The sequence below is a fragment of the Triplophysa rosa genome, linkage group LG2 (assembly GCF_024868665.1).
Source record: "Triplophysa rosa linkage group LG2, Trosa_1v2, whole genome shotgun sequence".
NCBI lineage: Eukaryota > Metazoa > Chordata > Actinopteri > Cypriniformes > Nemacheilidae > Triplophysa > Triplophysa rosa.
Genome location: NC_079891.1, coordinates 17,124,650 through 17,141,382, shown reverse-complemented (window position 1 = coordinate 17,141,382; position 16,733 = coordinate 17,124,650). Strand labels below are relative to the sequence as shown.

The following is a 16,733-nucleotide window of genomic DNA, read 5'->3' as shown; positions in this document are numbered from 1 at the left end:
TTACAAAATCCAAGAAATGTTTACTTTAGTAACGGAATGTAGCCAGCAGGACTGTGCAAAAATAAGTCCATTTGTATTCTAATGTTTTTTTTTTGTATAATATATTCGTGGCACCAAATGTCACAAAGCCTACTTATTAAAATGTCTAGGTATGCAGGTAATAGGTTTGGAGTCGTTAACCTGAGTGTTGAGATGCCACATCCACTCGCTGCTCTCGTCACGGCAGGTCGCCATATTAAAACCGAGAGGAACCGCGTATACAAGTCGGTCCGCCTCTAGGATCGCAAAGGGCCCTTTCTCCTAAAAACAGATCTAGATTGAACTCCCTTTACCCCTAAAACCATCTATGCATCGGGCTGAGTAAGACATTTTGATCTCAGACAGGAGTTGTCTGGGAGGGAGGATTTGTTTCAGTGTGTTTTGAGAGATGAGTACTCTGGCCCAGCGGAGCTCTGGCCTGGTGCAGAGACGCACCGAGGCTTCTCGCAGCGCCGCAGCCGCAGATCGAGAGCGCGGATCCGGCGACGAGGACTACGAGCCCCGCCGGGGAGACGAGCCGGACGACGATGACAGCGGCGACTCGAAGGAAACCAGACTGACCTTAATGGAGGAAGTGCTGCTGTTGGGGCTAAAAGACCGCGAGGTTGTTATTTTTGCTTTCATGTAAGAGATATCTGATGTCAGTTGTCGATAATTAACGTTAGCCAGCTAATCGCTTGATCGTTAAATTTCACATTTTCTATAGAGACAAAGCTGAAGACAATCTTCTTTTATCTATAGTTTTAAACTTGGTTGTTGTTTTTAGTTGAAATCGCACCATGTTATTGCTCTGATGAAAGCTAGCGGTTTGCTTTGAGCTAGTTTCAGAGTTCAGAAACCTACCAAACTAACATAACAATTTGACATTGCTTTAAAAATGCCTTAACTAAGTGTACCATATGGTCACCCGTGTGACATTTTATGACGTTATCATGCCGTCGTCAAGCTTGACTGTGACGAACACGACAGCTTTTGAGACCCCTGTCCTTGTACTCATAACGACCCAAGTTACATCCACGCAAGCTTGACTAAGAACCATGTCAATCCAGACACCATTGATAAAAATGTGCGAGAAATGTTATGGGACCAATCCAATGTTGATCTTTCTGTTTTGTCTAATTCAGCTCCGCCAGGTTAATGTACTGCAGTGTTTAATTTCAACCCTAAGCAAATACACCTGAACCTGCTTATCAAGATCTTAAAAGATTACTTGAAAATTGCAGGTAGTTTGTGTTGGGTTAAGGTTGGAAGTTGCTATTTGGGAACAGGATTGGACACCACTGCTCTAAAGCATTAAGACTGGGGTTATTCATAGGTATTTATTGTCTATCCAAGGTGTTGATGTAGAATAAAAAAAAAGTTTTGGGGTAACTAGTGTGACAGCAGGAGTAAGTAAACAGGCAGATATTGCTCAACCAAAACGAGCCAGGATGGTTTAGCAATGACCGCTGTAACTGTATTGATTGACCTTTACTTCGAGTTTATAATGGCCTGTCAACTGTAGGCATCGTGGTCTGGTGTCTGTAAAGTGTCTCATTAATGAATAACTCCTCTTTTCATTTATAAAATTATAATTTTTCATTAAAATTAATTTTAAAGTGTCAGGTCACAGTCCCTGAGACTATATTTGTCAGTACAATTGTATGTATGTAGAAGGTCTGTGAGGGATTTTAATTGGCTGTATACCAAATATGTTCTTGTCACTGCATTAATGCAGACTTGAATCGAGAGGGTGTATTCACACGGTTTGTTCACACAGCAGTCCTTTTTTGCATTGCTGTCTTTTTCCATCATGGATAAAATCTCTTCCATATTATATTATGTACAGCCCAACACACAGGTTACTGAAGGTTAAATGTTCCTTTTGTTTGCTTATCTGTATGAGGGTCAATGATCGTGTGACGCTCATTTTTTTGTGTCCCTGTGAATTAGGGTGGTTTCACATTTAGTTCGATTGCCTGGTCCTAGTCTCGCGTAGCCAGACCTTATCGCCGCTTTCTTTGGCAAGGCCCGCCCAAGAGGCCATATGACTGACAGGTAAAGCAGCCAATCACGTTTCAGACCGGTGTAAATTAACGAACGTGTCAAAAGTTAACTGCAACCATATGATTATAAGTTTATGCCGTGAATCTCACATACTTTTAAGAATTAAGCGTTTAGTCGATCGTGATGAATTCTTATAGCAACTGTTGTAAACCCGACAGCTTACTTCTTAGATCAGACAGCTTTGTGTTGTTTCCAGGCGGACCGTTAAAGAACGCGACACACGTCTCCGGAAAATCCTGTGATATTCAACCAATCAGATGACGACTTCGAACGTGCTGAAGTGTTTCCAGAAAAGTGTGCCTTATGTATCAGACGTTCAGCCAACGGGCCGTGGGCGTTACGTCTGAGGCTGAGACTAGCCTGGTCCGAACCCTAGTTTGATTGCTCCCCCCTCCCCCTGCCCCCGCTGGACTGAGTTCATATTATTTTGGGTGGTTACAAAAATGGCATCGATTTGTGTTATAAAGATAATGACGCTTATGTAAGCGAAAGGACCCACAGCTAAGAAGTAAACACAGTACAGTAAAGCAACGTTAATGCGTTAGCTGTAATGTTAAGGTGACCGACTTATGAAACATTACAGCATACAAACGAAATCTATCCACATCCTTTATCATGAATCCAATAATAAAAGCTTTCTGTGGCTCAGTGGTTAGGGCATGGCACTAGCAATGACAAGGTCATGTGTTCGATCCCAGGGGATTGCACATAGTCAGAAACAAAATGTGTAATGCAATGCAATGAGCGTATGCCAAATGCATAAGTGTAAATGTAAATGTAAATGTAAGTGAACTGGACCCACAACTAAACTGAAAAAATATGGTAACTGTTATATGCGTTAGCCGCAATGCTAACATTACTGACTTATGAAACATTACAGCTCATAAACGAAATCTATGCACATCCTTTATCATGACTCCAAGAAATAAAAAACGACAGACACTCTACATTAAATGACACATTTTTTGACAATATTGGGCTCACACCTGGGCCTAGTTGCGTAAACTTAGCCACAAAGTTCAGACAAGGCGTCTTAACTACTAGTCTCACTGACTAGCAATTAGTTAGGACTAATCATTCTTTATCAATTTCAATTAGCCCAATCTACCTTTCTATGTAACTGATTTAAAGAAGGTATGACCAGTCTTGAAGAAAAAAAATTGATGACTAACTTCTTAGACTAGTCTAAACAGTTTATGCAACCGGCACCTGATTATCAGATTTTCAGTAGGACAGTAATAGCAGCTGTTAGTGTACACCACATAACACACAAAATTAGCGATTTTTCAACATTCAATAGAAGATATAACTTACATGTCTTATTAATCACACTTGCAGGTTGTGATTCAGAGATGTTTATTGGGCGAAATAAAGTCGTGCTGACCCAACTTTCCTGGACAAGCGTTTAGCAAATCCCACATTAAACTCGCCACGGTTGGAGAAACAGTCAGTAAAATGACAAGTAAAAAACTAAAGGTTTTATTACACTGCTGTGCAATTGTGGGGAAAATATTTGCATCCTCTGGTTATTTACATCATCATCCTTTGGATTTGGAAGTAAAAACAACTACATGCTTGATTTTGCAGCACAGAACACAGCGTCTCCTCTACAAGATGTAAACACACAAACTATCAGAAGTGTTTGTGGGCAGGTCAGAGTGTTCGTGTTTTGTGGGCAGGCAGTGATTATGCAAATGTGACGTCTGAAAATGAGCTTTGAAAAAATATCGACTCGTTCTGGCCATTCAGAGTCGACACTTTATTTTGAGATGCAAGATCGTTGTTTATCATGGACTTTTATGATTTTATGAACTTTGCAGATCGTTAACATTGAAGGAAAGCTAAGTTACACACTGCAATGAAAATGATTTTAGGAAATCCAAGTAACTGGCTCTGTTATTACATTTAAAAGGGTTACATTTTTAAAATAAATTAGCAAATTACTTGCATATATTCTCTTTGTTGAGGATCTGAAATTCTAGTTTTATTTCATTTTGAGGGAATAATTGGGGAATGATTGGGCATTTCATGCTTGCATTACACATCACGTTTGAGGGCAGAGCTAGCTAACAGTAAATGGCAACGCTGTTAAATGCAATTGATCTGACAGCAAGATAGCAGTTAGGACTATGTTAGTAGATGTTCCACCAACCCAAGCCCCCCCCCCCCCCCCCCCCCCCCCCTTGTAAAGACAGGGACAACCGGACTACGTACCGCAGGGTAGAGGCAGAGGACGAGGAAACGCACTTTGTAGAGCTGTTTGTCCATTTAGGGCTACTCTACAAAGCATGGTGGTGCAACATGGTGAATTCAATGTATGTAGGCCCGCTCTGTAGGTAGATATAAATAGCTTATTCTAAGGTAATACAAACACAATGGTTCATTAGGTATGGTCTTTATACACCTCTGAAGAAATAGTTTTGTATATTATATTGCATTTCTGTCAATAGATCCTCCTAAAAATCCCACATTGCTACTTTAATGCATATTTCTATTCCATTAATTTAACATTTCAAGCAATATATAATATAATATCATATAATGTAATATATACATACGTGATTTAATAATGTAACAGAATGAAGTGGGTGTCATTTGACCCCATATTTGAAAATAAATTCAGTGCTAAAAGAAAGGATAAAATTTCTGATATTTTATCATTAGTATGACACAAAAGCTTGTACACACCGGGACGATAATCGCACGCACTTATCGCCAGCGTTTTTTGGCGTTCGTACCCAAACGATTTTCACTGGCGATGAGCCGAGTGAACGTGCAAATTCACTCCCTGACATAGATGACGCTTAAAAGGGTCATATGGCGGAAGTACGTGTTTTTCTGTGTCTTTGGTGTGTTATAAGTTGCCCATGCATGTATTAGACACGTAAAATTGCACAAATGAAAGTGTGAGAACAAAAGATGCATTCTATCTAAAAGCGAATGCTCAACCAGACTTGCCTGAAACGCCTCGTGTAACCACACCCCGGCGAATCTACGTAACTTCGTAACATGATTTGACTAAGACCGCCCAAATCTACACGTAGTTAAGGTGGGCGTAATTGTAAATCTCATTGTATCGCCTGTCAGTACAATTGCTTTGGAACCTGATGTTCCGAATATGGTAAGAGGCGTTACATTTCCGTGAAATGCTTGCAGTATTTGACCAATCACTACGCACTGGTGAACTGGCCAATCATAGCACATCTCGCTTTTCAGAGCGATGAGCTTTGTAAAAAATCAGTGCATTTCAGAGAGGCGGGGCAAAGAGGAGATACAAACATGAACGGTATGTGGAAAATACAACGTTTTTTAAACTTTAAATGGTGTATAAACATTGCATTACATCTAAAACAAACAATAATATTCATTTTAGCCATGCTATATGACTCCGTTAATGAAAAACAGAAACACCCCAGTACATAAGGTGGCGCTGCGCAACTTCTGACACTCGCTTGTCACACAGAAGAAAAATTCATCTTGCTTCCTCTTTGTCAATGGCTGTGTCCGAAATCGTCCACTATACACTCATTCACTATTCCCTACATTAGTTCACTTATATAGTCCACTTTAAGGAGCAGGTGAAAACGAGTGAGTAAATTCGGACACCCTGTGCACTCGAAATGCTGTGGGCGCCATCTGCCGAGACGCGGGAATTCATTCAGCGCGAGCGTTACGATAGATGGCTAACCGTGAGTGTACATCGGTTGTACACTAGTTATTATGATACATCATGGGATTGAATGAGTGCACTCAATAATGTCCACTATTAATTCGGACACCACTAAAAATGGATGTCCCCTCAAATAGTGCACTATATTAGGGTATAGGGGGCTATTTCGTACACAGCCAATGTGTGCTCGGCAAGACTGTTTTGTGCTTGAGCGCCACCAAGTCATGTATTACTGTAACTTAAGCAGCTCCAGGCACGTGAACAAACGTGCCAATCTCATTGGTCGACCAGTTTTTAATGCGGCGTGTCAAACAAAAGAAACAGGCCCAAGGCGTTTTTTTAAGTGATGCTTTTACGCCTGCTGTTTTGGCGCCCTTTTAATCACGAGGCGTTAAACATGATAAACGCGCTAGGGATGGGCACGAGTAACGTTACTCGAACGCGACAGCGACGATCGATGGTGAAAACGATGATTGTTTGGCTCTATAAATACATTTTTTAATTATTTTCTTTCCTTCTGATTGGTTATGCTGGCATTTCGGGTTGTGCCCAGATACTTGATTGTTCCATTGCGAGAGTTTGCGGTCCAGAGTCAAGTCTGGAGCACAGAAGGGCGTATAAAGCGCACAGCGATGCTTGGTTTCACTTTGATAAACCTGACGAAAATACAGTCAAGTGCAAAATGTGCAGCGCCAAGCAGCATACAAAACATACAAATCTACTACAAGTTTGATCCGTTATCATCTTACACTCTGTCTAACGTTACACCACACGCGAGCGGCGCGATGCAACATGGCGAAAGCAAAAAGAAACTGGACGTTTGTTGCGTCTCTTTGCGCTGCATCCAGAGGGCCAGGCCCGGATTAAGAATTCAGGGGCCCATACACACGTGCGCACAATAAAGTTTTTAAAGGGTACAACGTGTAGGAAACACCTCTATTTTATACAGGATTACATTGCCAAGTTACAAACTATGATCACAACCTGAAGGACAATATCAACACTTGTACACATCCTCCATCAGGATTAGATTAGATTCAACTTTATTGTCATTGCACATGTACAAGTACAAGGCAACGAAATGTGACCTCTGCATTTAACCCATCCAGAGAGTAGTGAACACACGCACAGCAAGTGGTGAACACATGTACCCCCGGAGCAGTGGGCAGCTATCACTGCAGCGCCCGGGGAGCAAGTAGGGGTAAGGTGCCTTGCTCAAGGGCACCTCAGTTGTTACCCTGGGAATCGAACCGGCAACCTTCTGGTCATGAGTCCGACTCTCTAACCATTAGCATACGCATACGTCATCGAGTTTCTCACATTTCAGTAAAAAAATCATAAAATTAACATTTAACATCGCTTAAGACATATAATCATTGTAGTTCATTGTAGTCATTATTACCTTGAAATATAACAGCTGCCTTTATAAAATAAAACCTGAAATAATAAACCTTGATGACGAATGCGGTCGACAAATGCGGAGAAATGGCTAATATGGTCACCCTACTATAAAAGTAATTTGTCCATTTGTTAAACTTTAAATTTGTGTAACAAGCACCTCGCAACTCACGTTCTTATGTAAGCGTGTAATGTGTTAAACGGCATTAACGTATATTAAATATATTAAAGGTATACTTCTTTAGCCTATATGTTACGAGTCTGTGTAAGTAAACATTTTGCAATGTATGTAAAAGCACTCTGGATTTTCTAATAACGAAGGCTAAAAATCGGTAAAGTAAGGCAGTTAGAACTGATCAACATTATATCAATATAAAATTCATTATTGGCGAAGAAACACCACCAAATACATGTAAAAAACTCTTACCTTTTGAGATTTTAAAGACAACCGTGAGGGTATTCTAATTTAGCCTATAGATTATATTTACAACAATAAAGCCATTCTCATTTACATATTTTCGGTTTCTATTGTCAGTTCTGACTTTTAACGCAACATCTTCTAACAAATCACCATAAAAAGCTGCGATTTTGGCTATATTCTTTCACACAGTCTCTGTCTAGGTAACCATGTGCATATTTACAGACGAAATGTGTTCATGTTTATATATTCAAACAGACGATAACAGTGACAGGTTGTTGGAAACGCTGTTTTCTACTCATTTCATTCAGGAGTCACCTGTCGAATGTGCTGCTCACTAAGACGATCCCTGCGTGGGGAAAGAGAGACCTTGCGCTTGCGGGACAGAACTGGCGAAATTTTTCCACTGAATGAAAGCTAAGGTTATCGGAAAGTTGCTAGATTTGTCGCTTTGTGCTTCTGAACAAAAGCTGCTAAAGGGCTCGTAAACGTTACCAAATCAAGAGACAGACTTGCGTACGTTAGAAACACTGTTTTGTGTGCGCACTTGCCTGTGTGTGGGCCAGAGAGGCACACGGCAGAATGAATGTAGCGAAAACATTGTTATGTGAAATTTTCTCCCCCTTGTTTGGGCCCCAAGCGCGTATGGGCCCCTGGGCCTGTGCCCATAATGCCCATTGGATAATCCGGCCCTGCAGAGGGCACAGAATTTCTGTTTATAATGGGTTAGTGTTGTATTCGCGCCGCTCGCGGGGCAGGGCGAGCATTTTCAATCCATTCCCATGGAAGCTGAGCTCGCGGAGCAAAGCGAGCATTCCTCTTCTCCGCGAGCGCCATGTGAACATGCGCTGACGTTCATAAGAATGGATTAAAAACGCTCAACCTGCTCCACACCAGTATATTTGGACACAAAATGTCATGAGCATAAGAGACTTTACCGTCAGACACTGACAGACAGAAATGTGACAGGGCTGATATTTCTTTTAAATGTTTACTTTATTTTCAAAAACATTGATAGTGAATTTTTAATAATCTAACAGTGTCGATTTAATTATTTACTCAATCTTATAGTTTTATTAACATAAATTTTTGTATCAGTATTGTAATTAAAATCTTTTCATTGTCACCATGGTATAGAGGTCTGCACGGGCTTTAAACGAAATCCCGAACCCGGCCCGTACCCGAGATTGTTTAACCCGACCATTACAGTTACATTTTAAGCCCGAACCCGAAGTGCGTTTAACAGCAAGCTTTGTTGAAATGTGCTGCATTTTATGATTGCTTGCGATGATAATTAAACAAATAGCTACATGTAGGCAAACACAGATTCATTAAGGCATGGCGGCCCCCTCAGTGAACACACAAGAAAAAATAAGAAATAGCACAGACTTACCAATAACGAAACTTTGTTGTGAGTGAACAGGTGTAAAAGTCAAAAATCATTTTGAACCCTCTGGAACTGTTGGTTTAAGCGCCATCCTCCTCTGATTAAAAGTTAGCCCAGCTGCACTGAAGTTCCTCTCGCTGCAGCTGCTAACGTTACTTGCAGGGATGCTGAGGACACTACGGGCCGGTCTTGACAGTAATGACAAGATCATAATTCTTCCAGAGTGCAGCTTTCCCTGCATCATTTGGAACTGTAATACATTTTCCATCGCTAATATTTTGCTTTATCGCACTCATCTTACCGTCACCTGCTGTGTTGTGATAACGAGGACAAGAGCGGGAGCACGTGCGCAGAACAGTTTATGCGAAAAGTGTGTTTCTCATGTTTTTTTGTGGTCACAATGCAGCAAACACGCAATCACACGCCACGGCACGCAAACTTGTTTGTATATAGCCTATATATTTTTTTATATTCATTAAACATTAACCCGACCCGAAGCCCGTGAGTTTTTTGGGCCCCGTCGGGCTCGGGACGGGTTGCAGACCTCTACCATGGTATGGGGGACACGCCCCGCCCCCTCTAATGCCCTGCCCCCAATTAATTGAGTACTCGTTTTTCAAACCTGTCCAGTACTCGAAATGAAATATGATCAAAAATGCCCATCCCTAAAACGCACGCGATTATCGTCCCAGTTTGGAACAGCCTTAAGACCATTAATGATGATGTTGATATACGATAAAATGAAGAATTGTTTGTGTTCAATTGAAGAACATCTGGGATGGCATGAGAGCATAGCTGCGGGAAGTGGGGGTGCTGCGGGAAGTGGGGGTTTTCTGTCGAGTGAAAGTGAAACAGTTTCAAAAATAAATAAAGGCAGAGACAATTTGCACTAGGTCCGCCCACCAATATGTGATTGGAATAGAGAAAATGTAATCGAGCGTTCCCACTAGTGTTGTCACGGTACCAAAATTTCAGTAGTCGGTACCAATACCAGTAAAATTCCACGGTTCTCGGTACCAATTTCGGTACCAAAGCAAAACACCAGTACATGCTAATTGAAACACAATTTTATTAATAAAGCTCATTATTAATATAAATGTATAGAAAGCAATGCCATTTTGTATACATGAAGTATACAAGTTAATTGTTTCCGAAACGGTTGTGTGCTCACTGGGGTCTCTCATGCTGATGAACATCCTCCTCAGTCTGCTGCTGTATAAGACAAATAGAATAAACTTCAGTAAGTCATCTGACTGAACAAACATGCATATGCAATATTAAAACAAACCTCCGTTTTTATACTGCATTTACACAAGATTACTTACATTAAGGTAACTGTATATTAAAATAATAAATGCAACAGATATATTTTTCATTAGTTTAAATGTGGCTTTTTAAACCTAATAGAGTTATCTATCCAAGACATACACATTGCTAGTCATACAGTTAGTATGATAGTTTTCTAGCACATAGATTGCAGATAGGCCTATATAAAATAGGTACTGTAAACCCCATCCTGTCCTCCCATTTATTTTACCCCATTACAGTTATAAAAGCATTAAATGGTTAATAAGGACACTTGACTGGATTAGCATTGGCGCTAACAAATTAACACGAAAACAGGGATGTTTATTTTAACGTAACCTTTAATTTAACATATGATACAACATTCATAATGCAAACGCGAACAGAATTTGAAACTTACCGCTTGAACTTGTTAACTTAAATCCAGATGTTTCCTCCTTTCACAACAAAACTCTGTTCGTTTTCTTCGTGATATGACTTTAATCTGAAGTATTTCTGTGTGCATCTCTTGTGGATCGGAGCCGCGCTTATCCGCTCATCACGTCTTGTTGCGTCTATGAAAAGTTTCCGACTGACAACCTGTCAGACAGAGCATCAGTACCCGGTTGACCCGGTACGTCGGTGGTACCGGGTCTTATGAAAATGAGGTACCGACAACTTTTTTATTTTTAGGTACCGACTTGGACCGGAAGTACCGGTACTTTTGACAACACTAGTTCCCACCAAACATGACTTTCGCGAATAAATCGCGCTATTCGTGCGTAGTTGGACGCTTGAACATTTTGAGTTTACTCGCTTCATTCGTGCGTGAAATTCACTTCACAACAGACGCGAATTCGCATCATGGGAGGGGCTTCTACCAGGCGGCTCCAGTCTTAGGCTGTCCTAGGGACCCCACCTGTTTAGGGGCCACTTACATGTGTTTTATTGAAGTAAATACATTGTAATTGGTAATCTTCATCAATAATGCTGAATGTTATTGTTTTTTGTGTGTATATTGTAGAACGCACATATGACAACCAGTCGTGTGACACGCTAGAACCATTGAGATTCGACGTTATCTTACCACACTGATCTGTATGTTGCCATGGATACTTGATGTATCCGTTCGTTAACACGGTCAAAATATTCATCGTGTTCTCTCACAAACATATTGTTTTGCTTCACAAGACATTTATTAACCCTCTGGGGTCATCTGAATTACTTTAATGATGGATGCACATACTTTTTGGAAAGTTATACTCCTGTATAAGAAGGTAATGGCATTTTTGTAGGAAATAATCCATCTCACCATCTGTGAGAACTTTCTTTATTTGACCAAAAGAAAAAGGTTACAGTGACCTGATCTGTCAGCCAGGAAACAATCATATAATCACATACAATAAACGTGTCTCTTTATGAGTGTGTGGACACCTTGGACAAGTTTTTTATCTATTCCAGCTAAAACAAATCCTAATGCTTTCAGCTTAAAGTCTGGAGAAGATTTTTCTGTTACACGATGTCATGTTTTTGACATGCCAGAATGTAAATTGGCTTCTCTAAACTGTTGCAACAATGAACACAATTCATGAATATGCAGATCTCCCGGCCTCCTTTCAATTGCGTGAGCTCTGACCATTGATTATAGGTACATAGATGCCCTAATGTTAACAGTTTATTTATTCCAACATTTTTGGTGGTCCTCACAAAATAGTGGTTATGCATGTGCAAATTATTAAAGGTTATTAGAAGTTGTTTACTCTTTGCAAAAAGGTTTATTCAAAATGCACTTGGCTCAAAATGACAGGATGCTTTGATGTTTTACATTTCGGAAAGGATTAGAGTCCCACAGTACACTTTCTTTTTGCCTATTGTTTATGTGATTGTTACATTTTTATAAGATGGAAATGTTGGTGTGTTTGTCTTTTGGGCAAAATCGTTGACTGTATTTGATAGTTTACAATTTCAATCTCTTCATCAAACCTATGGGTCTATTTATTCAATTAAAAAGCACATTTTGACAACACATGACAAAGCTGCTACAGATAATTAAATAAACACAGATAATGAAATGTTTTGCTTCGAGTGCTCTTAGGCTTTTGCATGTGCTTATCTTCATGTGCAGAGCGTTTACTGCGTTGCCAGCACATTAAAAGAGGCCAGTTGTTTCACAATGGAGGTCTCTGCGCCGGGAGTCTGGACCTTTACAAAGCACGCCTTGTTACTGATGGAGAGATCTTTCCACTGCTGCTAAACATGACACTGCAAATGAGCTCTATAACTGTCCCTCAGGGTTGGGCAAAATTCTTTATTGAACTGGTTTTCATTTGAGGCATGAGCTTGAATTTGTACTGAATTGACCTCACAAATGTCTAACTGGAATTGGAATGACAGTCAGACGAATTACTGAAATGCAATTTAAAGAAATTCACACAGCAGTTGTCCAGCAACACGTGTGCAAAAATCTAATAAAGGAAAGGGAATACTGACTTGCTCTGTTTTTATGTCAAGGGCTACACCTCGTTCTGGAATGACTGCATTTCATCAGGCCTGCGGGGCTGTATGCTCATTGAGCTGGCTCTACGTGGAAGGTTACAGCTGGAGGCCTGTGGTATGAGAAGAAAAAGCCTGCTGGCCAGGAAGGTGAGATGTTTTTAACATTCTGGTGTTGAAAATAAAATATGATATTCTGTATTTGTCAGTAGTGTTTACACTGTACTACAGACAGGGTCAAACTGATTTTCTAAAACCTATAATTCTGAATGCTGTTGGTGAACTTCTTTCTAGTTGTGACTTGTTTGGGTCGTGCTTGGTTAGCATTGGTGATTTTTCGTTTGTATTTGACCCTACATCAAGATGATATTAGCAATTTCTGCAAAACTGTGAATATCATCTTTGGATCTTTATGTCATTAAAGATGGGGTAACACACGCAGTTTCTGAAAATCTCATATTAATCTTGAGTACCTATACAGTAGTATAGCAGACGTCGTATCTTCGAAGAGCATTTAGTTTGATCAAATTTACAAAAGAGAGATACAGCTGTACGATTATTTCCGGAAAAAGACGAGCTGCTGAAGCCAGGCAGGGGTGAAGGAACTACAGCACGAGCACAGAATACATTATCCCTTTGTGTTGTTTACGTTATGCACGTACACGCCGATTGCCAACAAAACACACACATATGACTTAGTTTGACTCACCATGTGCAGTTCATGTCCGGCATCTTTTAGCGTTGGGACCGCGCCATCTATCAGTTTCAAACGATCTCAAAATCCAGCGTTAAATCCACCGTTTATATATCATTCATCACCGAAATGCAGTGAACAAACAAACACATTGAAACTTTCATTAGCCGAGTGAAGCGGCATTGATGGGAGTGCTCCAGTGTTTCCCATAGGATTTTGACAGACTTTTGGCCCTGGTGACGTCAAGAACTAATTGGCATATTTGTGACGTCATCACGTCGTGTTGGTGTTAGCACTTGATATCTGTTTATCTTCTACTCTCTGATCTGTCACATTATACTGTATTTTACAACTGAATGCCACCAGCAGTCACTTAACTGCTGCTAAATCCTGATTTATAAACGCAACATCATCGGACAAAATCACAATACAGTACATCTACATTAAAGAGCGGCTATATGCTGTTTGCACTTTCTCGACAATGTGTTGCTGTATTATGAACGCTTCGTTGATTTTAAATGCAAGTGACAGTTAAATAAACTACACGGAGCAAACTACACGCTTGGATGAGAGGCCGAGGGCTCGCACACACATGGAGCTCATCGGAAGAGAGTGCATGCGAACATTTCTCACACGCTAGAGCGTGGGCGTGGTCTTTCGCTCGGTGGATGACGTGTGAGCGTGCTTTTTTGGGAGAATGGCCAATAAAAGGAATAGGATCCTTGTTACAAAACAGGGGTCCAGACTTGTAAAAAACTTTTCGAAACAAGTTGGAGAGCTGGGGGAGTGTATCGAGCTCAGAAATACTACGTCATACGTCCAACTTGTTTTTGAACAAGTTGACCATGTTAAGCATGAGAAGCCAGCACATTTACCATTGTATAGAAGTCCGAATGCATGAAATAGCATGTTACCCCATCTTTAAATATGGAGTGTGTAAGAGAAAATTCATTACCACATTTTTCACTGTAAGCTCAGGATGTAAAAACAAGGTGAGCTGAAGATGTCAGTCTTAAAGGGACAGTTCACCTAAAAATGAAAATTCTGTCATCATTTACCCACCCTCGAGTTCCAAATCTTTATTCATTTCTTTGTTCTGATGAACACAGCGAAAGATATTTGCAAGCGTGTCAGTAACCAAACTGATTGACTGCCATAATAGGGAAAATAAATACTATGGTAGTCAATGGGGATGAGATCTGTTTGGTTACTGACATTCTTCCAAATATCTTCCTTTGTCAGGGGTGCAAACTTGTCACCTTTCGGCGAAATTCGCCGTTTTCACCTTGAAATAGGTCATTCACGTGAATCGTGTAGATCTGTAAAAAAATCGTGGGGGGGGTCTTCGTCGTCGTATCTGCGAGTCATCTGTCTCATGTCACCTGCAGCGTTTTTTTCCCCTGTTGGCAAAGTGATGGACCCGCCCTACTCTGCCTCTGATTGGCTCACCTTAATGTTCTTTCCCTCATCATCCAACCAGTCTCACTCCTGAAGCCTCACTTTCAGACGCTGCAGGCAACTGTCCATATTTCCAAAGGCAAGTAAAACCAGTGTTGCCAATTTGGCGACTTTGTCACTAGATTTAGTGACTTTTCTCAGACCCCTTTAGCGACTTATTTTTCAAAAAGCGACTAGCGACAAATCTAGCTACTTTGTGAATGAGCCTTGGCGACTTAGCGAAACATTCTGCTTCACGTCTATTGCGCCGCGAGAGCGAGTTTTTGCCTTCCCAGCGCAGCACCGCCTCTGTTCAGTGAGCGGCAGGGAGAAGCAGCACATTCAGTTCAGACCGCACTGACGCGTGAATGAGAGAGGCATGTACAAACAGGGTTTCTAATCACTAATTGACCTTGTTTGAGCATTTATGATTTAAAACGCGATGACTGTATGGACACATGAACACAAACGGACTTTAGCTGTTCAACGAAAGTGACTGCTAGTTTTAAGTGGTTGAGTTCACTCACTATTACATAGTTTTTTGATGTCTGCCAACAGAAACAGAAAAATAAGTCATTAAGAGCCTATTTATTGTGCATTTGGGTGTATTGTTTTAATACAATACTGTATACAACCGCTCAGAGAGTAGAGATATGAAGCAGACCTGAAGCGCTTAGCTTGTCAGATACTACGTGATGACGTCACTGATATGCAAACTAGCGCGTGATGTCATCTGGCGAAATTTAGCGAATTTTCGGGTAGGCTTTAGCTACTTTCCATTGAAAAGAGTTGGCAACACTGCGTAAAACATGAAGGAACAAGCTAACGGTAAGCAACTTGTAAATGTTGGTTAGATTAGCCTGTTTGTAGCCAGCTAAATTAAGTTCGCTGGAGAGCTGGACGGAATGCATTTGTATCTGCTGTAAATTATGGTGTTCCATTTTAAATGGTGATTACCGCGTGAGGCTGGGTGTATTTTTTATTTTTTTTATTTTTTTGGCACGAGGCTGCTTTTGTGATAGCTATGAAGATTGTAAGTTACGTTATCGCTACAGTAGTTCGCTAACGTTACCCTTTGCAAAAATGCTTCTCAGTCTCGACCTTAACATTTGTCTCACATATCAGTAAGCTATTACTCTGACATGAAGTCGATTTGAGAACTGTTTGACATACAAGTAAAGCATGTAATGTACAGTAATATTAGTATCACTCAGCTCAAGTGTCAGCCTGTAACAGCTTGTTTCATGACAGAGAAACACCTCACGTTTAGCCCGTCAGCCGCTTCAAAAATTTGAGTGCTGAAATGAAGATTTACAGTGGTTTATTTGCCCTGACTAAGTTCATGTAACATCTTAACAACAATCCTTGTTGATTTTAGACCGTAGTTGTCGCTCAAACGTTTTTTAATCATATAAAGGTGTTTATCCTTGAATGGTGCACTGCAAAAAAAATGCTTTCCTACTTAGAGTTTTTGTCTTGTTTTCTAGTCCAAATATCTGAAGATTCTTAAATCAAGAAGCATTTTCTAGCCAAGTAAAAATTATTGTCTTGTTTTCAGGAAAAAAAATCACAATTAAGTGAGTTTTACCTTAAAACAAGCAAAATAATCTGCCAATGGGGTAAGCAAAATAATCTTAAACAAGATTTTGATGTTTGGTGTATTTTTTTCTGAAAAAAAAAAAGATTTGATTTAAGAATTATTAAAAAGCAGGTTTCAAGGTTTTTGTAAGTGTCCTAATGTTGTATTAGAGTCCCCAACAACATGTTCAAATGCATCAAAGGTAAAAAAACGGTGCTATTTTCTTAAAATAAGCATTTAGTATCTATCCATTTCTCAAAGATCCCTAAACAATTCCTCCGAAGCTGT

At 40.3% G+C, this 16,733-nt stretch overlaps 1 protein-coding gene across 1 annotated transcript in view; it reads left to right on the top strand.

Moving 5' to 3' along the window:
- Positions 1-222: 222 nt before the first annotated feature.
- The window catches only part of golph3a (golgi phosphoprotein 3a), a 28,341-nt gene continuing 11,830 nt past the window's right edge, over positions 223-16,733 (top strand). Inside the window, exons 1-2 of the mRNA XM_057358306.1 lie at positions 223-643; positions 12,754-12,885. Of these exons, the coding sequence (XP_057214289.1) occupies positions 428-643; positions 12,754-12,885 (348 nt within the window). The 5' untranslated portion in view covers positions 223-427. The remainder of the gene's footprint in view (positions 644-12,753; positions 12,886-16,733) is intronic.